This window comes from Solanum tuberosum, unplaced genomic scaffold (assembly GCF_000226075.1).
Source record: "Solanum tuberosum cultivar DM 1-3 516 R44 unplaced genomic scaffold, SolTub_3.0 scf00302, whole genome shotgun sequence".
Classification (NCBI taxonomy): Eukaryota; Viridiplantae; Streptophyta; class Magnoliopsida; order Solanales; family Solanaceae; genus Solanum; species Solanum tuberosum.
The window spans coordinates 735,536-758,973 of record NW_006239238.1 but is presented as its reverse complement, the minus strand read 5'-3'; the positions used below and the strand labels follow the sequence as shown (position 1 = coordinate 758,973).

At 36.4% G+C, this 23,438-nt stretch overlaps 2 protein-coding genes across 3 annotated transcripts; one reads left to right on the top strand and one right to left on the bottom strand.

Annotated features, from left to right (window-relative positions):
• Positions 1–1,146: 1,146 nt before the first annotated feature.
• Positions 1,147–4,819, bottom strand: LOC102590255 (uncharacterized). The gene is made up of 7 exons (XM_006360081.2): positions 4,253–4,819; positions 3,272–3,412; positions 3,062–3,175; positions 2,794–2,967; positions 2,188–2,303; positions 1,577–1,661; positions 1,147–1,485 (listed from the first exon to the last, which is right to left on the bottom strand). The coding sequence occupies exons 1-7, from the start codon at positions 4,730–4,732 to the stop codon at positions 1,480–1,482; spliced, it is 1,116 nt and encodes a 371-aa protein (XP_006360143.1). The 5' UTR covers positions 4,733–4,819; the 3' UTR covers positions 1,147–1,479.
• Positions 4,820–8,030: 3,211 nt separating this feature from the next.
• Positions 8,031–23,398, top strand: LOC102589490 (trafficking protein particle complex II-specific subunit 130 homolog). 2 transcript variants are annotated; one of them, XM_015314694.1, is made up of 21 exons: positions 8,031–8,300; positions 9,460–9,689; positions 10,849–11,030; positions 11,678–11,861; positions 12,252–12,342; positions 13,339–13,499; positions 16,132–16,221; positions 16,462–16,623; positions 16,886–16,947; positions 17,096–17,186; positions 17,868–18,031; positions 18,767–18,965; positions 19,219–19,764; positions 19,857–20,069; positions 20,318–20,705; positions 20,800–20,896; positions 20,998–21,082; positions 21,458–21,647; positions 22,046–22,341; positions 22,756–22,846; positions 22,928–23,398. In XM_015314694.1, the coding sequence occupies exons 1-21, from the start codon at positions 8,237–8,239 to the stop codon at positions 23,101–23,103; spliced, it is 3,762 nt and encodes a 1,253-aa protein (XP_015170180.1). In that variant the 5' UTR covers positions 8,031–8,236; the 3' UTR covers positions 23,104–23,398. The 2 variants fall into 2 exon arrangements, with proteins under 2 accessions (XP_015170180.1, XP_006360142.1); XM_006360080.2 differs by having other exon boundaries at positions 22,043–22,341.
• The last annotated feature ends 40 nt before the right edge of the window (positions 23,399–23,438 follow it).

Sequence of the window (23,438 nt, the reverse complement as noted above, 5' to 3'; positions counted from 1 at the left end):
AGGTGGGGGGGCCGTTGGGGGGGGGGGGGTGGGTTGTATCATTTATACTTTTGCTTTTCTTTAATTTTTACTCTTTAAGATAATTTACTTTTTCATGGTACATAAATTTTTATTTTTTTATTATGATATTTCATAAATCTTGTCTCACGCTTTTAAAGAACTTATATCTCGGTGGTTCGCCTCTACTATCGCTCCTTATTTTTCTAGTGGTAAAATAAAAGGGGAGATGATAGTGTTAGGTGGTAGGAAGAGCTCAAAATAAGAGCCTAAAATTATGGGATCTTTATTTAGCTAAATTGCTTTTTTAGGTAAAATCTTAATATGTTAGGTAATTTGATAAAAATGTTTATACTAATTGCAAGAGCCCATTTTCATCACCTAGCGTAAAAATACCTTTTTTTAAAATCAAAGTTCTCTCGAAATTTAATTCAATAAATAAGCCAAAAGAACATAGAGAGGGGCAGGACCTGACCTCTGTTACGTGATACTATGAGTGACAACGTGATACTATGAGTGACAAATACATCCTTACAATACATAAGCCAAAGGAACATAGAGTGGGGCAATAGTTGACCTCTGTGTCACGATACTATGAGCGATAAATACATAATTACGCTCTAACTTTTTAAAAGAAAAAACATATGTGGTATTCATCATCATCATCATAAAAAAAGTGAACTCTTTGAAAATGAACTTTCAAATTGAAAAACTTGAGAAAGAAACTTTGTTGTTGAGCTTAACAATTCAAAGATACTCTTAATATAATATGATATTATCAGCTTTAAAACAAGTCCACACAGATTTTTTCCAAAATAGAAGTATCCAACTTCTTTTCTACTACTTGTAAGTTGTTGCAATTTTAACAATATTCCAAGACGTGAGGGTTGTAGTATAATTTCAAGAACTAGAGGGGATAGCTTTACTATTAAACAAAATATAAGGTAGCTTAATGCAATTTCATTTTTTTGTGAAGAGACATGTAGAAGAGGTGCTTTAAGTAAGCATTGCATCATTTTTCTTTTGAGCCGAGGGTCTACCTCTCCGTAGATCTTACCCTCTTCAGACCCCATTTTGTGAGGTTACATCAAGTATGTTGTTGTATTTTGCAAGTGAAATGAAATGTACAAGAGAAGAACAAACAAAGTATCAGGCTTGAACCACCAGTTCCCTTCATTCATATTTCATGATCCTTTAAGACAGTTAATATTATGTTATAAGCTATATACTTCTATTATGTAAGTTTCAACAGAAACTTCAGCACCAACATTAGAGGTCGCGATTGCACTATTTTACAATTACTACAAAAGAATTTGTGTACATACGCGGAGGAAAGAGGGCTGCGTGCAGTATGCATAAATTATAAACGAGTATCTCAGAGGATGCTCTCTGAGAGTATGGTACAGCAAGTATCTGCAGCTATATCACCTCAAAGCTATGCATTTCCGCGAATTTTTGTTGTGTCATTGCTCTTCCATTCATTTACTCCTACAAAACGCATCAAATTGAGGTAGCATGTCAATACTGACTTCACCATACATTCACATCTTGCAAGTAAGAAGCTAGCTATTTCACATACCTGTGGTGGGCTTATCGAGGGAGGTTGCGCCTCTGCTTCTACGATCACCTCAGAGACTCTAGATTCTGATTTCTCATTTGAATAACTAATAGATAAAAAAAACAAATGAAGTCAGAATATGATGCACACCTCGTGTAGTTCCATTTGCATTATTTGGTCATCAAAGTTTGAAATAACGTAGGGTACTACAGATAGGTCCTACCGATTGGACAAACAAAACAAATACAAGCAGTAATAACATGTAGATTAACCATTCATTAGGAAATCTAATTCTCACAGCTGACAGCAAGTCAACATGATTATCCCTGTGCGAAAAGACTAAGCGGAGTGATTGATCTACCTGCCTCTAAATAGTCCATGGATAACATCTTCTTGAAGAATAGGAAACCTTTGGGAGTTCACATATATACTAAGAGAATAAAGATGGACTACCATCAATTTCCTTAACTAAGATAACATTCAATGAAAAAACCATTGGCAAAATTAACTACCTCGAAAGAATACGGTGTTGAATTATTCATGCCATCATGCTTATAGTATTTCCGAAACTGAGTCTTTGAATACCATGCACCAAAACAGTAAAAAATTGTGATTGAATTTGGGATGCTTACGTTGAGAGTATTGTCACCCAAATGAGTTCCACACAGTCAACCCAAAGAAGCCTTTGTTCAACCGGAATTACACCATATGTAATTAGATGAGCAAATGGCCACAGCTTCCAACCAGCCTGAAAATGAGCCACATAAAGAGAATCTGTGTTAAAAGGGCATCCTGATGCATGTGTTGCATGATAGAAGCATGAATGCAAGAAACAACGAATTATGAAGGATGTAAACTACAGGATACTATCATTCAATCACTTTTCAGATCTGCACACCAAATGTCAATTTATCAACAGAACATAGGTTTAATTTGGACAAGTGAAGTATTATGGAGATTCAAATGAACACCCTGACATAGAAATCTTCTTTGAAAATGTAAAGTAATGTTCAACTATGAAAGAATTATGGACCAGAATAAATGCCACAAAACTGAAGAGAAAATGAACATGAGCCGCACATTAGCAACTATGGTCATGTAAATAACATGATAAATTCATAGATATGAAAACCAAGAAACAATAATGTTAAGAACCACTGCTTGATGCGGAATAAGTTCAATTATATAAAGGTGATACTGTAATTGAAGTAACAACTAAGAGCAGAAGGTCTTCTTACAGTCAACATTGGCAAGAATGTAGCCTTCAATTCACTGAAAATGGCAAGAGGGGATTCAAAACGTAAAATTCCCAAAACTGTGAAGTAGATGCTGTTCCAAATTGCTGACCAAACAGTTTGATCAAAGGCAACCTTGACAGGAACCACCCACCAATCTTCGAAAGGAAACAGTGCCTAATACGAATCAGAGTGTGTTGCTTAGTCCAGAACAATTAAAACCTATAATTCCACAGCCATGGAAGTATGAAACATTTAAAAATAGAAGTACCTCACAAAACTGATAATAATAATGAGAGAGGGATCCATGTAGCGTGAATCCAACTAAGCCTGATCTCAACATACGTGCACGATCGATTTCAAAAAGAGGCTTCCCTTCATAGCACTGCAATTACAGGGAAACTAATTAATACCTGTGGTGAAAAAACAATTTCAAGTGATTCATGGCATTTGCAGAACTTTCTATTCAATCCCCACTAACCTGTGCAATCCAATCCCCAACAGAGTAAACCACTCCACTGATAACCATTTTAGCCAAAACTGGATTTCTTTTAAGGGCTTCCTCGTATGCAACCCAGTTGTGCTGAGGTGCATATCTCAATATCTCAAATAAGGTCCATCCCTGAAACAGAAGGATAATGAGCTATATTCTCCTGGAAAATATGTATTTGAGCTAACATTACTACAAATTGCTCCAGAGAGAACTAATTCCACAATAAACAAATATGTTTCAATGTGGTGAAATCCAAGAATATATAACTATAAGAAAAAAAATGATACAAGGGAAAAAACCAATTAGACTGCATAGAACTGTTAGATTCTCCTATTAGACCAAAAGCAGATACAAATAAACATCATAACCCAGCCTATACACATGTAAATAACTGCGACATGATATTCATGAATAAGCTGCAAATGATTTGAATCACAGAAGACTGACGACATCAAGAAATACAGATCCTTAATCAAGAACAAAACATCTACATGAGGATTTCCCCCCTTGAACAACAGCATAGCAGAGAACATACCAATCCAAGAGGCACCAAAATCAATCGACTTATATATCTATGTGTGCCCCAGTGTGTGTTTCCACCTAAATGGAAGGTACTTGGATACTCAAGCTATACATATTAAACATATCTTTTTAGCTTAAGGTGCAAAGATTTCTCCTTTATCCTTTTTCATTGCGTGTAGCCTACTGGTCAATGAAGTGGATTGAGAATCATGAGGTCTCACATTCAAATACTAGCAAGACAAAAACACTACGTGATTTCTTTTCATTTATCGTAGCCTTGGTGGATAGAGTTATCTAGTATGGCAGGGGTGGTCCATGGTAGTTATCCCGTGGAATTGATCAAGGTACACCAAGCTAATGAGTTTTTGAGAGACACAATATGCAAATGTTTATGCTCAGAACAATCAGCAAGTTAGTTATTTATACAACTAGTAACAAGTAACTTACATGCCAGTAATCATGATCAATAGTGAGCAATTTAGTAATAGCAAAAGATCCAGCAGCTAACACAATAGTTGCATTTATAGCTCTATCAATAAGTTTCTCCACATCCGACCCACCAACACCACTTGCCGAAGAAAACCCACCAGCACCTTCAAACGATAACCTCCCTTCATTTCCAAACCCACCCACCACCTGATTTACAATATCCATCTCTCCGCCCCCTAATTCCGGTTCTCTTTCCAATCCAATTACGACCCCGTTTTGCTGGTCCGTAACGTCAGTACTTTGAACCGGAATCACGTCGGCTTCGTTTGTTACCGAACCCACTACAACCCAATCCCTCAACTGCTGATTCTGCTGTTTAAGACCTTTGAATAAGAATTGAGACTTCATGGGTTTTGATAGAGAGAGAAAGGGCTTTGAGTTGGATTTTTGTAGAGAGAGAAAGGGCTGTGGTGAGGTCAAGCCATTGATGGTCGCCATTGAAATGGAGAAATCTTAGATCAAAGCTCACTTCACCTTCTTTCTCTCTGTTCTAGCTAACAGTAGAACAAAGAAATTTTTTATATGGAAGAAGATCACTCACGTACTTCGCGTTATAGGATAATTACAATGATCCTATTAAAAACATGTGACGTAAATTATTAATTTTATCTTCGAATTATGAATAGCCTTAAAAACATAGTACTCTTAATAAAAGTTGGGATATTTTACTTATATTACAAGATCGGAGGCAGGTAAAAGAATATTTTTAAATCTGTCAATAGTTTAGGGAGGAAAAAAATAATTCAAACACAAATTTGGAAATGTTTTCAATAATTTTTTCGTTGGATTTTAACAAGGTGGTTTTTGATTGGTTGATATGTGGAGGTGCAGGTGATAATGGTGGAGCTCACATGCTCTTTTTCTTATGTGACTGCGCTAGCCTCAAGCCAAGTAAGAACAATCATAACCAATAATTGAGCATACTCTAAAAATATGATAACTTGATTTTTTTAGTAGTATTTATTCTGATTTCGAAATAGGAGTATATGAAATGGTTTGTCATTTTTTTTTTTACTTTTGATAAATAATAAGATGTAAAAAGTTATAAAATTGTGTTCTAAATAAACTTTATCATAGAATTTGGACCAACTTAACATAAATAAACAGAGAAATTTTATTTATATTACTAAAATTAAAAGTACTAAGGTAGGGTATTTTCTTTAAATTCATTTAAGGGTGCACGGCTTTGATCAACTTGGCACTTGGACAGTTGGACTTCTCTATATTTTCATAAAAGTAGGCAAACAACGGAGACCAAAAACATGATTTACTTAGACGGGTGAAAGAAGATAAAGAGAAGTTTCGCAATATTGTAAATTGATTGGAACATTATGATTATTAAAATAAAATTAGGCAAAGAGATACCCTATAGTATATATACTATATAAATTTTTTTATTTTAAATTTATCGATTTCTTGTGATGCATGTTTGTAGGGAAATAACTTTTTTCAAGACAATAGAAAATATTAAAAGAAAAAGGAAAATAACGTTCTTGGAGTGTTGTAGATTGATTGGCGAAGTCATGATCCACTTAAGTCGACTCGTTTTGGTATCTTCTTTCTTCTATTTGTTTCATACGTACTATGTTCACATGGTGCAGATTTTAAATGATTTACAATATAAGCTATCTTAAAATATTCTATAAATTTCTTAATATAAACACAAAGTAAAAACAAACCCCTCCCTTTCTAGGGCATAAAATCAAAAATAAGAAAATGTTTTGGACCAAGTTTCACATAAAGTATTATACACAGAAATAATATAATTTGCCTATTTAAAAAATAGTCATTATCATGACATTTATATTCCAGAAAATGTATCCTCAAATTTCAATCAAATGTGGGGCAAGATCGAGATGGGTTCAAAATAAGATTCGAGAAAAGTTAGGAAAGTATAGTTAGTTCACACATTTATGTTGGTGGGCACCTAAATATTTTTCTTTTAGACCATCAAATAATTGTTGATTTTTTCCCTAAATAATTAGGGTCATTTATTGTGGGCAAGGACGCTACCAACATTTTATCTACAAATATACTATGAGACAATAATAACAGTTGGCTGCCCTTTAAACCATGCAAATAAAGTCTTCTAGTCTAGTATATAATAAATAAATAATATCCATAGTTATAAAAAAATAAAAAAATATTCCAAGTTGTTTTCATTGGAAAATTCTTGAGGCAAAGGATTTTTAGAAATCATGCATATGCCTGTCTTCTTCATATATTCTCCAACTATAATTCATCAGTTTTTATTCTGAAATTAAATTCCATGTTAGTGCATTGTTTGTTACTTAAGACTTGGATGGACTTGTTGATTGTTTTCACAAGTTATGTAGATATAATATGGTTTAAGTTTCTAAGTTGAATCTTTTCTAGCTTGATGAGTTTAGGTTTAAGTTATCAAGATTGAATTATGATTCATAGTAGTAAGTAAAGAGTGTTAGGTTTATGAACAAGTACTTAAATTATAATGTGTATATTATAAACTAAAGTTAGTTTCTAGTGTTTGGTCAGTTAGAAGGAAATATTGTTCCAAAAACATTATGATATCACCTAGGCAAATACTATAACACTGAACTTGAATCCCACCCTTTAACATGGACTCAAACCCCTATCCCGTCTGTGACCTAAGATCTTATTTGATCACAACATCAAAACCAAGACCCAAAATCCAACCTGACTCAAGACTTGACCTCGATCCCACCTCAAAACTTGACCCTCGACTTGACCCTGGTCAAACTATAATAATACCAGGCAATCAACCCTAGCCACAACCCAAAATTCAAGACTAAATTAAGATCTAAAGCCGACCTTGCTCCCGAACAGAGATCGTTGACCAATTCCCAACAAAGACATAACCTTGACCTTGAGTCGAGGTCAAGGTTAGGTTAAGCTTTAAGATGGGTCAGAGTTGAGGTCGAGTCTGGAGTCAGAAATCATGTAGTTAGTCTTGGATCGAGGGTCAATAGTCTAAAGTAAGGCTTGAAAGTTGAGTCCTAGATTGGGGTCAAAATCAGGAGTCAAGGGCGAGAGTTAGATCTCGAGTCTCAAGTCAGGTTAGAGTTGGGTCTAGGGTCGGAGTCAAAAGTTGGATCTAAGGTCGAGGATGAAAGGTGGATCTCGAGTCGATCTCGGGTTGGGTTAGGGTTGGGAGTTAAGTCACGGGTTGAGATCGGATCCAGAACTGAGTCGAGTGATGACTGGTGATGCCGAAGAAAGTTTTGAAAAATATTTTCCCATACTTTATGTAGAGAACCCATTTTCCTTAAATTTGAGGAAAATAAGTCAATTTGAAAAACATTTAATCCAATCAAACATGAGAAAATTGGAAAGACATTTTTCTTCGTACCAAAAACACGCAGTTGGTTTTGTTAATATACCTTATACTAGCTTAATCCAATAAAAGCATTTAACCCAGTTCATTCAAAATTACAATGAACAACTCATCCAATTCATTTTAATTACTAGAAAATCGAAGGTCATTCAAAATTCATTACATGTTTTAACCATTTATACTATAGCCAAATGACCCAAATAGGATACAAAAGAGTGGAGGAAAAGTTTAAACAATAGCCAAATTGTCCAAAAGAGTAGAGGAAAAAGTTTAAACAATAACCAATTGACAAAAAGAGGGGAGGAAAAAGTTTAAACAATAGCCAAATTTACCGAAAGAGGGGAGGAAAAAGTTTAAACAATAGCCACATTATCCAAACAAAGTAAAATCAGAGTGGAAATGGGAAGATGGAGAGCAAATCAGTGTTCAGTGAGCAGTTAGAATTTTCACTGACACACAGAAATCTCAACGTTAGCCCATTTTAGTTTATTTTTTCCGTTCGCCTGAATTATCAATTAGTACTAAATCAGAAACGAATCGTAAAGAGGATCTTCGTCTCCGGGAATTGCCGATCTCAGCTCAACACATATGTTTTCTGCAGATCGGTAATGGCGAACTTCTTAGCTCAGTTTCAAAGTATTAAAACTACTTGCGATCACGTTGTCATTGCCGGTAAACAAATCTCATCTCTCATTTCTATTTCATACAAACCCTAGCTTCATCGTAGTAGTAGTAATTTGAATTGTAGTTTTGCAATGACTGGCGCCTGGCGGTAGCACCGGCTACTGCCGTTTCAACTATATCAGTAACGTGATGGATCAGTGTCTCCTAGTTTTAGATCATTTTGAAATGCTTACTAGTTATATGTCAGATATAGATAGCCAATTTTAAGGCGGAATTGCAGAACTTGATTAATCTATTGCAATTAATATAAAGTTAGATAATGGCGGAACACAATGGATTGGAAGGATCTAAATTGGTGATACTAAGTAGTTTTGGATTAGTGCATTGTTTTTGTAGTTCCACTTAATATTAGGTCCAGTGTTTGTCAGGGGAGACTCACATGTTGAGTGAGATTTAGGGAACATCTAGTCTTAGACAAATTATTTAGTATTGAAATGAAATTGGCTAATTGGATTTAGAAATAGCAGAACCGAGCGAGCTTGTGATGGAGTTGTAGCTGATTGGATGTGCATGTGTTCGAATTATGTGGTACAACCGTGGGTAGTAAGTCTGTTGTTGTTTAGAATTGTTGCCACATTACTGAAGTTAATGCACACTTCGGATATTGAAAAGTTAAGGCGGTAGTTTTGGTAGGTGCTGCTACTCTTGGCTTCTCTACTTCAGGCTTGTGTGAGGACCTTTGTTTGAGGTGAGATTCTATAGCAGGTTGTTAGATTTCCCGACTTTAATGCTGTAATTTATTATGTACCTGTATATTATATTTAGTTTCTAACTTTCTAATTGTTTTAACTTTGCATCAAGTATGTCTGTGCGCACCTGGAAAATTGTCTCTAATTGAGCTATTCCTATGTACTCTTATTAAAATCTGGCACCTATACTTGAATAAGTAACCTCTCTTATGTTACTACTAATATCTCGTGCCCATTTTATCCTCTGCTAGTATTAGAAAGTTAGAAACAATTAGAAAGTTAGAAACTAAATATAATATTATTTAGTCTCTACTAGTATTGCTAGAGCATAATCCTTAATTAGGAGCTCTGTGAGCTTCAAACTATGACTTGTTCGTCTTGTAAATTTTTTACTTTTTGTGCATTATCTTGTATGTCTCAGTTGCTCAACTTCATTTCTCCAATAAATTACTTTGCAGTTGAAGATGTCAGTGATTTATGGCCCCTTGTAAAGAAGGGGTTTGAAGACCATTTGCCATTCAAGAGAGCTTTTCTCAATAACAAAACCCGTAATCCTGTGCTTGTGGATGAATTGCCAGCTGAATACATATTGACCACAGATTCGAGACTTCGTAGTCGATTTCCTCAAGAGCAATCATTATTTTGGTTCCGAGAGCCATATGCTACCGTGGTTCTTGTCTCATGTGAGGTAGAAAGCATACTTGACTTTTTAAAGTTGAATTTTCTATCTTTGCATCGTTATTCAATATATAACAGCCTTGAGTGAGTTGTTGTTGTTAATATAAAAGATGCAGTTGTTCAGAATTTGGAGAGATGATGGTGTGTATCGCAACTGATCAGTGAAAAGATGTTATGTAGAGAAAATAACATGTACCTATCTTTCCTATAAAAAAAGAAAAGTAAAAAAAATATGTACTTAGCTTAATCTATGCAATTGTCTCACTTTATACATTTCAAGTATTATAAATGATAATGCATCCAAGGGTGTGACATAATGGTCAGGGGAGAGCCATGAGGTCTTTAGGTTCATATCCTAGCAGAGATAAAAAACACTACATGATTTCATCCCATCGGCATAAACCTTGGTGGATAGAGTTGTTCCAATCTCTTTTCAGTCCTTTCAAGTATCCCTTGCCATATTACATGGACTTATTCTTTGACCCAAGAGATTAAATAGCAGAATAATATGATTAAAACTTAAAAGGGGCAAGTGGAGCTACCATTGTTAGCTTATATTCCTGTTTGGAGAGGACTAAACTCATATATGGTTGGTGGCTGAAATGGAGGTATCTTTTGCCAAGTAGCATCTGTATGGAGAAAACAAAGAAAGTAGGGCATATCGAGTGAGAATTTTTTGAAGGAGAAAAACAGTAGAATAAGACAAATTATATGTGTAGTTAGTAAGGAGGAGACCTCTAGCTGGTTATACCCACGACTGAGTTAGTGAAATGACCCATTCAAACTCATTTTCTTGGATATTCACGATGGAAGCATTTCTCCAGTGGCAGACAACATGATCTTACAGTTAAGGTAGTTGCTTATATTTCAGCATTCATCTGTTGTAAAAGTAATTGAAGTAGACAAGAAGTTCCAGTTTCGCTAAAAAAAAATTGGCCTCTTCAGTGAGGAAATAATTGGCAGTTAAGGAACAACCCTGACATGCTTCCAACTTTTGATGGTCCTTTGAGTTTTATTTTTGATAACTCAAGTTTTTTTTTTTGACAGCCTCTTCTAGCTTAAACTGCTTGATTAACGTCCAAATATTTATTCTACTTTTGCTTCTTTTATTTTGAAGATAGTTTCTTGTTTGTATATGGTAAAAGTTGATGGTTCTTTTTCCTTGTTAGGATCTTGATGAGTTCAAAACTATTCTCAAGCCACGCCTAAAGTTAATAGTTCAAAATGATGAACGGGAGTGGTTCATCGTGTTCGTGTCTAAAGCAGCAGCTCACAATGATCAGTCCACCAAGATGGCAAAAAAAGTATATGCTAGACTTGAAGTTGATTTTAGCTCCAAGAAGAGAGAAAGGTGTTCCCCTGCTGCAAATTATATGAGTTCTGATGCAATTAACAAGTGTGCTGATTCAGTGCCACCCATGCATCTCAAAAAATATTTTGCAAGTCCTGAATTTTCTCTCTTTACAAATAAATTGACTAAATGGGAAATATCAGAAGAATATTTTAAATACTTACAGAAACCATTAGTGCATCTTGTGAGAGGTACAGGGATCGTACTCCACATCTCAATCTTAGTTCTTACTTCTTCCAGTCAATAGAAACCATTAGTGCATCTTCTTTCTAAAAATAATCATGAAGGACAGTTATGTAATGTTTCTAATAAGAAGGCTAATTAGAAATTTACCATTCTTCCTCTCATGGATTTTGGCACCAAGCTACCTTTCTTTTGACAGGTTGTCATACAGTCAACTTTCACTGCATCTGGTCTTTTCCGTTATCTGTTTTGAGTTACATTAGTATTTTCTTCAGATCTCTATGGTATTCATCCAGTTAAATAACATGCTAAAATTACGTGAAATGAGAGAGATCGAATAGCCTTGAGAGGAGACAGAAGTGTACCCAACTAATATTTTTGTTCTTCCTTTTAAAAATAACCTGGATCTTAACACCCCAAATAAATTCTCTCTCTAACCTATTTGGATATATGCTTTGTATTAGATGTTGCAAACTAGACTTTCATGGACCTGATACAAATTTCTGGGATGACTTGGAAGCCAAGATCATGGAATGCATCAGAAATACGCTTGATAGGCGCATTCAGTTTTATGAAGAAGAAATACGGAAGCTCAGTGAACAGCGCTTCATGCCTGTGTGGAACTTCTGTAACTTCTTCATTTTGAAGGTAATACAACAGCAACAACAATATTCCCAGTGTGATCCCAATTTTTTTCTTCATCATTAGCAGGATTGTCAGATGCTAGTGCCTGGATTCACGAATATAGAAAAGTTTCATTGTTTAACAATCTACACATGATTTCAGAGATTAGTAACTCCTGTTTGGAAGGCATTTTAGTGCGATATATCTTCTATTGAAGATCATTTGACCTTCTTGGTAGTAATGAGTTTGCTTTATGCTTTATATCAGTTAGTAGGTTAGCTTTAGATAATCCAAGTGATTATATTATGCTTATGTGGAGTTGCCTCAAACTATTGCATTTTTTGCTCAGAGTTAGATTTTATTGAGAGGATCCATGTTCTGGATTTTCAATAACAACTTTTTCTCATTTAACAGGAGAGTCTGGCTTTTATGTTTGAGATTGCTCATCTCCATGAAGATGCATTACGTGAATATGATGAGCTAGAACTCTGCTACTTGGAAACAGGTGCTTAATGGCTGACTCTTTTTATTTTCCTCCTCAACTTCAAGATGGATTAATGTTAATTGTTTAAATTTATTGCTGAAAACATACTTACCCTTCTTGTTTGCTGTTGACCTCTTTACTTAGCCATCTTGACTAGTTTGCCTTCTTTCTTGTTATGCTACCAGGTTTCTTGGTATGAAGGAAAATGTTTTCCATGGAAAATAAGTGGAGTTTCTTACTTATTTTCTAGTGTTTGGTAAGCAAAAAAATATTGTGCAAAAGCATTTATCTGGAATCCAGAAAAAACATTATGCGGGTGGGATGAGGTGGGGTGGGGACCGGTGGTGGTGGTGGCCGGTGGGTGGAATGGCCAGGGGTGGAGGGTGGGAAAGAGACAATGAGCTTGATATGCCACTGTTGAAACTTGTTTCCCCTACTTCCAATAGGGAAGTCATAAAGAGATTCTTTTTTTCCATAAAAGTCTGAAATAGATTGCCTGATCAAGAGATTCTTTTTTCCATAAGAAATACCATAATTTAGAAATCCTCAAATATCTCCTTAGGGTTCTCTATATTTCTCTATGGCATTTGTCAAACCTATGTATATGTGAATTTGCATTATGTCCTACAATCCTGATGCTCTTCATAGGTCATTGGACCCAAGATGCTTGCAGCTAATCCTTAATATATCACAATCTATTCCACCCCAGTAGTTCTTTTGACAGTAGAATTTTTTTTGATTGATGAACATTCTGATTTATAGTAGTACTTTGTACTATAAAGTTTGACGGGAAAGAATACATTGCTAAATCCATTTAATTTGATGACATGATATCATCGATGGCTTTTCTTTCTTATTGTAACATGAGAAACCACTGTGAATTCTGTGATAATATATATTATGCTTTGTAGTTTACTGTTTAGGCTAACTTGATTGCTCAAATTGTATGTTGTGTTCTGGTTATGAAGATGCTAAACATGATAACTGACCCGACCTTTATATGTCACTATTGATTAGTGAATATGACTGGGAAACAGAGGGACTTTGGAGGAATGGACAGCGGCGATGATCAGGCTGCATTGCTCAACCCAGGGAAAAAAGCACTTAACCAGATTGTTCAAGATGATTCTTTTAGGGAATTTGACTTCAGGCAGTATCTATTTGCCTGCCAATCAAAGGTGAGTATGGCAAGACCTATGATTAAAATTGGCTAGTTTTGCATAAGATATGAATCTTTTCTTATTCAGTCGGAGGAAAAATACTGCACTGCTCCCTTGCATTCATCATCCTTCTTTCTCTTATGGGACATGAAAAAAAAATTGCCCATAACAAAAGGTGAAAGGAATTCGAGTGTAATTTCTAGTAATGCTCCAAAATGTAGGTTTTTTTGGCACTGTGATGGTTGCGCTCGCAACTCTAGCAAGTTAAATCAATTTGCTCATTCCTAATCCATAACGTGCATTCTCAAAGAGGATCATAAATAATGAGGAGGAAGTCAGCTGATTAACTTGCTAGGGAATTTATCACTTCAATCTTGGATAGATTTATCTGTTACAAAATCTTTTGTTACTTCTACGGCCTGCCTTGTTCTTCTCCGTAGTCCCACAACATTATAAAGCTGTCTATGGAGTCAGATTCAGGAAAAGAATTGTGCTACCCATATAATGCCCTCTTCTATGATCTATGAGCACTATCATAACATTGAGGATCCCTCATGGCATTTAATTTGATGAGTACAACAAGTTCTTTTTCTCAACCTCTTCTAGTAATTAGTGTTTTCTAGAGTCTACGTGTATGTTGCTGTTTCTATTGCTGAAGAGATTCGGACTATTGTGGTTGAAAACAACAACAAACCCAGTGTAATCTCAAAAGTGGGGTCTAGGGAGGGTATAGTGTATGCAAATCTTTCCCCTACCTCATGGAGGTAGAGAGATTGTTTCCGAAGAACCTTGGCTCAAGTGCATCAAATCAAAATAGTTATGAACGAGAAAATATGGTGATGAAGAAAAAAACATGGTAACTAATACGGAAAGCAATACAAAACATACACAAAATGAACAGTAACGACATATGGTAACAAATATCAAAAAACAAGAAACTACATGAAGAAGGCTAATATTATGACATACACGGTGCTCTAGGCTACCACCAAGCCTATACCCACTGAAAAGCGAAACAACGCTCAACTACCTACTAACCTTCTATCCTAGTCCACGACCTCCTTGCTCCCCTATCTAAGGTCATGTACTTAGTAAGCTACCTCATTCTATGTACACCATACTATCTCATTTTTGCAGTACAGGTTGTTTCCGTTGCTGTAGCTACCTAATTCTACTTTTGTGTTTAGCATAATGCCAGGATCCTGATATTACTTTAGTAAATGTGTGTAGCTCAAAAAATATAGGACTTCTCAGGTATCTGATGAGAATAAGTTCTGAATATGAGGTACCATCAATTCTTGGATGTCATCATTTTTCATCTGTACCTTTGAAGAGCATTTAATGCTAAAAAATTTCTCACCGGTGCTCAACTTTGAGAAAATGTGTTTGTTAATCTTAGGAGCAATACGCATTTTTTCACAATTTCTCTTCCTTATACAAAAGAAATAAGCACTAAGCATTTAAAAGTATGAATTCTCCTTAAGTTTAAATGTTTGGTTGGGTTTCACGTGTCACATTTTTGACTTATCTTTGCAACTATTGTGATACCTTTATTTGGCTACTATTCTGTTATCTGTACGTTCAAAAACTAATTGGAATAGAAAGATACTGCACTCTAAAGATTGTATCGTGCTCATAAGTTCAACCCCCTAGAAGTTTGGAATCCAACAAACAACAACAACAACATACCTAGTGTAATCTCACAAATGGGGTATGGGGAGGGTGTAGTGTACCAGACCTTACCTCTACCTTGTAGAGATAGAGAGGTTGTTTTTGATAGACCCTCGACTTAAAATAAAGCATTTCCAAGCAGTTTGAAAAAAGAGAATACAGAAATGAGAGCAGTTACAGCAACACAATAATGTGAAATGGGAGCAACACATAACATACAACGGTAAAAATAGTAATGCCAACAAAATAATGTGATAAATGAAGCACAAAAAGACAGGTGATAATCGAAATTGAAGAACAACAAACTGTGAGAATAGGGTGCTAATACTACTGGCAAGAAAGAAGGTCCAAGTTCTACCACCAATGCTATCCCACAGGAAAGCGAGAGAACACTAGACTGCCAACTGACCTTGTACTGTAATGCGCAACCTCCAAACCCTCTTATCTAAGATCATGTCCTCTGTAAGTTCAAGATGCGCCATGTCCTGTCTAATTACCTCCCCGAACACTTCTTCAGCCTGCCTCTACCTCTCATTAAGCCCGCCCTTGCCAACCACTCACACCTCCTCATTAGGGCATCTACACTGTTCCTTTTCACATGCCTAAATCATCTCAGTCTCGCTTCTCTCATCTTATATACCACAAAGGTCACTCCTACCTTATCCTAGACATCTTCATTCCTAATTTTATCTCTCCTAGCTATGTTACTTGGACTCTCCAAATATGCAGCTGCACCAGTGTCGGTTTCTCTAAAAATGCACTACTCTTGGAGGATCGTACGCGCACCCAGTGACATTTTTGAAGTGTCCGACCAACATAGTCTCCTAGTATGCCCACACATCCACCTCCACCCCTACAAACAATAATTTTTTTTAAAAAGCGAAGAACATAGATGGTCAATTCTCCTAGCACTTAAATTATCTTAAGCATTTTTCTAATGATGTTTAATCAAGATTTATTTTTCCATTCATACCTGCAGCTTCTCTTTAAGCTGACCCGACCATTTGAAGTAGCATCAAGGGGGCATTCATTTATTATTAGCTTCTCAAAGGCATTGGCCCTTCATGAGGTAATGAGTTCTCTTTTACCTGCTTCATCATTTCTATTGTCTGTGAGGATTGAATCCTTTTTTATTATTTATAATCTGTTTTTTAGTTTTCATTCAATCCTTTGCTTTAAAAGGCAACTTAATTGCCAGTACAGTCCGAATGGAGTGGAATATTTATTTTACTGATTCATATATCTCCATCTATTGGGATTGAGGTGTAGTTAATTAATTGATTTTTCATATGTGCTTCTGTTGTTCCAGAGTAAATTGCCCTTCTGCACGCGTGAAGTATGGGTTATAACTGCTTCCTTGTCTTTAATCACTGCAACTGCTGCTCAATACAAAGATGGAGAAGTGGCTTCTGACATTGAAAAAGAGTTTTACCGTGTTCAGGGGGACCTTTATTCTTTATGTCGTACTAAGGTAAACTAATCTATGCTAAGAAGTATCATCTGATGTTGTCAGATGTATCTACTGAAGACTAACCTTAAACTTGACCATCCTACGGAAGATTTGTTTTCTGATGAGTTTTGAAATGCTGGTCACGTGTATGTAGCTTTTAGGGCTGTCATTTTCCTCAAATTTTCAAATAATTTTGATTCTGGATTCAGTTTTTGTTCCTTTAGCTTTTATTTATAACAAGTTACTCTCTGCCTTCCGTTGAAGCTTGTTATGGTTGTGGCAGTTCATGCGGCTGGCATATTTAATTGGTTATGGATTACATATTGAAAGAAGTCCCGTGAACAGGTACTCGCACTGTTGCTCTTGACAACACCTTTTTCTTGTATTGGGGCATTTGTCTAAACCAACCATCCCACAGGAGGGTAATCCTAGTCATACAAGAAAGGTTGTTGAATTTACTGAAAGCTCATGTATATTTCATTCGTATGCGCAGTGCTTCACTTAGCATGCTGCCTTGGCCTAAGCCAGGAGTTTGGCCTTCTCTTCCTCCCGATGCTTCATCTGAGGTGCTTGTGAAAGAAAAGGTGCGTTTTTACTCCTGGTCATTGAAGATATGCCAGAAACACATGCCCATCTAAAAGCATACCATTCTTTTGGGGCGTGGAGAATGCATGAGAAGAACTGATTTTCTCCTATAGCAATTACCTAGCTGAAATTTTTTAAATTGGTGACTGCTAAAGTTAATGAGTTGATGCGTGTGAAAGGGCATGCGGTTTGTAAAGTAAAATTCCTCCTTTCTCATCAACCTTCAGACATTTTGAAAGATCAGTTAGGATTCATCCTGTAGGGTAAGAGAAAAACTTAGGAAGGAATATGTAGCATATAGGCAACACGCTGACATATGCAAATTGAATATTAAGCAACTAAAAAAGCTAGAGGTTTGGCAAATCGTTGATGTACACAAATAGCTAATATTGCTTGAGTTGCAAGTAGAAGAGATAAAATTTCCATGTTTTGATCTCCAATGTAAGTTCATGGTGCCATTGGCAGGGTGGATACTTTTATGATAGACTAACTGACATTAACATATGAGTTTCTCTTGCATACCTGCGTCCCATATTAATCATGCCATCCTTGGGACATTTCAAATTTTAAAGGTCTGCTTAGCCAGCAATAATGGGCCCAATATCCACTTTTGACATTATTTGCATTTATGTTTACAATTGAAATGCCTTTTCATACCATTGGCCACAATTTCTTTGCAGATGATGTTTGAAGAAAGTCTGCAGGTTAAGCATTTTGGTATTCAGAGGAAGCCTTTGCCTCTAGAACCATCTGTACTTTTGCGAGAAGCAAATCGCAGAAGAGCTTCTATTTCTGCTGGGAATGTGTTTGAAATGTTTGATGGACATCCAAATGCAATTGATGGGTAATGGAGATTGATTAAGATGAATGTTTTATTTGTACTTTTCTATTAAGTGCATCCATACTTAACAAGGCAAAGGTTGGGTGATTGGGCTGTTTTGAGATTATCAGTTGCCATGTTTTGGAAATTTTAGAAGTTTGGTAGTTCTCGAATAAGAAGTTTGATAATTTCCTATATTACTTGTATAGGAAGCGACAAGCTTACGGACTCCTATTTGCATTCTTGACTTAATATGTTTCCACTTCACTTATCACTATTGTGCAGTTGAAAATTGCTCTTTTTTCAAAAACAGCAACATATTGTTTGAACAATCGGTAAGGTGAATAATAATGCTTTTTATAAGCATGCCTGTGTCAATTTAAGTGAATTACTGGAGGATATAAAGCTGAATAGACTGTTTAAGTTGATTACTCAAGGGTCCCTTCAAAGTGTAATTATATGGATGCATGGACAAAGACTATGGTTTACATGAGTGTCAATATTTTCTTTTAGTCCAAGAATTATCTCCTGAGAACATCATTAAGAGAAAGCAGGGCACAGAAAAAGGGATGTCTGGTGTCGTTTCATCTATTTCTTACTAATCATTTGACTGAAGGATGTTTTCCTGAAGCCATATGGTAAAAAATCTAAAATTAGATTAGAACATTGGTGTTAGTTTCCCCAAGAGGCTTCACATTTTCATATGTTATATTGTAACCTCAAAGGCTGAGCTCTTACCTTGTCGTCATCTGCCGACAGCTCAGGTTCAATGTCTTCACCAGCAAAATCACAGTCGATATCAATGTCAAGAACTAACTCTTCTCCTGGAAACTTTGAGAGCTCAATCAGCCGACCTTTGAGGCTTTCAGAAATTTGCGTTGCTGCTGAGCATGCTTTGCGGAATACAATTTCTGATGCAGAACTGTGGAAATCTTTGTCTTCTGTCCAGGAATTTGAGGTTCGTATCTTCTCTCAGGATTTATGTGTACCTTTGAATAGTGATGGTACTTGGAATAGAGTTCTGTATACTACATGTGAATAGGCATGATACTACTTATTTGAGTTCTGCATATATTTTATTTAATTGCTTGTGAATTGGACACCTTTACATGCACTATTCAGCAGCAGTTTAATCCTTAGTATTTATGTAGAGTCATGTTTTGTTTTATATTCTTCATTCTTTATGCAATTCTAATCAGTTTTAATCTCAGCAAAAATACATGGAGCTGTCAAAAGGAGCTGCCAACAACTATCATCGTTCATGGTGGAAGAGGCATGGAGTTGTACTTGATGGTGAAATTGCAGCTGTGTTCCATAAAAACGGAAATTATGATCTTGCTGCAAAATTGTATGAAAAGGTTTGTGCTCTTTATTCTGGTGAAGGATGGCAGAATCTTTTAGCTGAGGTCCTTCCCAATTTAGCTGAGTGCCAAAAGGAACTTGGTGATCAAGCTGGCTATCTATCTTCATGTGTAAGATTGCTCTCATTGGATAAAGGATTGTTCTCCAGCAAGGAACGTCAAGCATTTCAGTCTGAAGTGGTTCGTCTTGCTCATAGTGAGATGGAGAACACCGTGCCTCTAGATGTGTCCTCACTGATAACATTTTCTGGCAATCCTGGACCACCACTGCAGCTTTGTGATGGCGATCCTGGTACACTCTCCGTCATTGTATGGAGTGGATTTCCTGATGACATTACTCTAGAATCACTTAGTCTAACTCTCACAGCCACAACTAATACCGATGAGGGTGTTAAGGTATTCTGTTTTACTCTCTATCGCATCTCCTCAAGTAGTTTTTAGAAACTGTATCTTCTAGTGCAATAAGCTTTTATGAGATTTTTTCTCAGGCAATAAAAAGATCCGGTGAGACGATATTAAAGCCTGGAAGGAATACAATCATGATCAATTTACCTCCGCAGAGACCCGGTTCTTATGTTTTGGGGGTTCTTACAGGGAAAATTGGTTTACTAAGTTTTAGATCTCACAGCTTTTCAAAGGGTGCTCCTGCAGATAGTGATGATTTTATGAGTTATGAGAAGCCAACAAGGCCAATCTTAAAGGTAAAGGATATTTCATATAAGTGGAGAGACGAAAAAATGAATTGTGAAGGTTGGGATAGGTATTCCACAAGGATAGAGTGTCATCCTTCACTTCTATCCTCAAATATTCTTATTGATTTTTTTGTATGCAAATGCTCTACAATTTATTATACAGAATGATTATCTGAAATCTTTCTCAAAAAGAAAAATGGTCTTTCTCAAAATGATTATCTGAAAGGCCTTCTATATTTCTTGAACTTTTTTGAAAGGTGTTCAAGCCAAGGTCTCTGGTTGATCTTACTGCTGCTGTTTCATCTGCTTTATTGATGAATGAACCTCAGTGGGTTGGAATAATTGTGAAGCCAATTAGTTACTCTCTTAAAGGTGCAATTCTGCACATAGACACTGGTCCTGGGTTGACTATTGAAAAATCGCATCATATTGAAATTGAGAGGCACATGAATGGGCACACAAATGAGTTAGACCATTCTGAAGGTTCTAAAGATGATGACAGTTCTGCAGCTACTCCCGAAGTTAAACAAATGTCTCTTCATGATGGAAATATTGAGCTGCCTGGTTGGGCAAGCAACATAACTTCTGTTTTGTGGATTCCTGTGCGTGCTACCAGTGATGAACTTCCTAAAGGCGCTCCTGCAGGTGATAATTAATAAACTAGTGGTGGTTCAAACAGCATAGTCGCAGCTCCATAAATCTGTTTTTCCACTTCCTAAACACCTGCTTTACCTATCAGGTGCAGTTGTTCCCCAGAGACAGAACCTAGTGGAGGGACTGAGAACAATAGCTTTAAAACTTGAATTTGGAGTTTCGCGGAACCAAATATTTGAAAGGTTAACCTTCCTCATTTTTTCATTTCATACTTCTAATTTTTGATACTTTTTTATGCATATTCTTGTTAGTAAGACTAATCTGGAATCTAACTTCTTTGCAGGACAATTGCTGTGCACTTCACTGACCCCTTCTCTGTAAGTACACGAGTTACGGACAAAAGCACTGATGGAAAATTGCTTTTGCAGGTAATCTTTTCTGCCGCTTTTGTTTGGTGGTGGTTTTTTGGGGTGGGTGGGGTGTGGGTGTGGGCAGTTACAGGCTAGAGCAGTCATTTTCTCTGTTGATCAGTGGTTCTTTATAAGTATTTTTGGATGTCTGGATGTAATAGAAATAGAGAAGAAAAATAAATGACTTAAAGAGAAGAAAAGGCATAGGAGATGCAAGAAGCCATCTGAATTTGCATCCTTTGTGTTAGGATTACTGTTTCCAGAAATGCACACAATTGTCTCTGATGTCTGTAGTTCTGTGTTTTATAGAATTGTATCATTGCAGTGTCAAGAAATTGCATGACCTTCATTAATGTCAACTCTCTCATGGTTAGTGTTTCCTGCTTTGTCTAGGTGATCCTGCAATCACAAGTCCAAGCTACATTGACCATCTATGACTCTTGGCTTGATCTTCAAGAAGGTTTTGCCCACACTAGAAATGGTGATAAAAAGCCGATCTCTGGCTTCTTCCCCTTAGTGATCTCTCCGAAATCTAGAGCTGGAATTCTCTTCAGTGTATGCCTGGCAAGTGCACCAATAGGAGGTATGCCCTGCAATTTTCCCTCTTAGTCACAGACTCGGCAGTCATTAATTTTTGACTTCCTTTATGTACTGATACTAATAGTAGGGTGCCCAATTATGGCATATCATCCACTACACTTTCTGCAATACTGGGAAATCTTGGACAACATTTTGCCCTGCATGCTTTTGATTAGCCATCGACCAAAAGCAGAAAATAAGAGGAAATATCTACTGGAGTCTACTAAGGATATTCCTTTATGGACAGTTGATAGGGATAAATTTGAATTACACGGGGGAGGAAAATGCATGCTACATATTTTGAATTCTTGAAACTTATCTAAATATTTAAAGAAGCAACTTATGATATTTCATGACACTAATTTTCAGTCTTGCCTTTTCCTTTTGTGGTTTGCTTAGAAGAAGCTGAGATCCAGTGTCCTGAGAGCATTTTAAATATTAGATTTGGTATTTGGGGAAATAGAGCTGCTGGTGCCCATGACCCCAATGCTGAGGAACCTAGTGGACATGATGGATCGACTCAGAGTCTGATTTTCAAGAGCTCTCTTCTTTTACAGAGACCTGTGCTTGACCCTTGCTTTGCCGTCGGTTTTCTACCTCTTTCTTCAACTGATCTTCAAGTAGGACATCTTGTTAGCATGAGATGGAGAGTTGAAAGGTTAAAGAGTTTGGAGGAAAATGCAGCTTCTGAAAACAATGTAAGTACTGATGATCTGCAATCCTCTTTGGCATTTTCAATAACAAAGTTTATCAATCCTATCTGTCCATATAAATTGCTCAATCTTTCAATAGTCCGAAGCTTTTTTTACTGTTGGTTTTTCCTTTCTCCTTTTGATCAATCATCTGGGTGACTTACTGGATAACTCCCTCGAATTTCTCGACTTCTACTTTAGACTCGTCAAGAAGCTAATTATTTTCTATCGAAATTAAGAAATATAGAAAGCTATCTAATCGAGCCCTGGCTGCTGCTGCACATGTATATCTGTTTGATCTGGTTATTCTTGTAAATTTCTCACATCATGTAAAACTAACTTGTAATACCATATATGTCATAATGGGACAAAAGACTTCCTTTAGATGATAAGTGCCTCCTTTTTTGTTTCTCTTGCAAGGATGATGTTCTATACGAGGTCCATGCAAATTCAGATCATTGGATGATTGCTGGGAGGAAAAGGGGACATGTCTTACTCTCTACGGAACAAGGTCATTATTTTCATTGTTTTGACTTTCAACTTGTATTACAAGTGCTCTGCGGGTACTCATACTTGTTTTGTACTGTGACAGGATCGAGAATAACTATTTCAGTATTATGCTTACCACTGGTTGCTGGATATGTTCGTCCTCCTCAATTGGGGTTGCCAAATGTTGATAAGGCCAATATTTGTTGCAATCCTCCTAGTCCACATTTGGTGTGCGTCTTCCCTCCAGCTTTAAGTTCTTCTTTCTGCATACCACCCTGAAGACTTTGGTCATCCTTTCCTCCTTTCTCCTTAAAAGCATGGATGGTTTAACTTGAAAACTTGGAGTCTACCAGTGTTTGTACAATATGTATTCTTTTCTAAGTCGCAACGGTAAAGGAAGTGAGTTTTTTTAGTGTCAAAGATGTAGACCTAATGTACAGAGAACAGTTTTGCTTGTACAATAGATGAGATTCTGAGAGAGAATTTATTTGTAGACGGAACAACAGTAGTCGGGAGATGGATGAATTAAAGAGTTTTAAGTGATTATTGGTTTTACTATATTATGTGCATGTTATATGCCTTGTGCTTTTGAATTACTTAAAACTTGATTGTTG

Bases quoted from the DNA above. Each gene is read 5' to 3' on its own strand.
- LOC102590255 (XM_006360081.2), bottom strand. From the start codon at position 4,732: ATGGCGACCATCAATGGCTTGACCTCACCACAGCCCTTTCTCTCTCTA. The intron at 3,413-4,252 runs GTAAGTTACTTG...CTTCTGTTTCAG, and splicing joins TTGATCATGATTACTGGCAT to GGATGGACCTTATTTGAGAT. The intron at 2,304-2,793 runs GTAAGAAGACCT...GCTCATTTTCAG, and splicing joins CATTCTTGCCAATGTTGACT to GCTGGTTGGAAGCTGTGGCC.
- LOC102589490 (XM_006360080.2), top strand. From the start codon at position 8,237: ATGGCGAACTTCTTAGCTCAGTTTCAAAGTATTAAAACTACTTGCGAT. The intron at 18,966-19,218 runs GTTCGTATCTTC...TTTTAATCTCAG, and splicing joins CTTCTGTCCAGGAATTTGAG to CAAAAATACATGGAGCTGTC. The intron at 21,083-21,457 runs GTAATCTTTTCT...TGCTTTGTCTAG, and splicing joins ATGGAAAATTGCTTTTGCAG to GTGATCCTGCAATCACAAGT.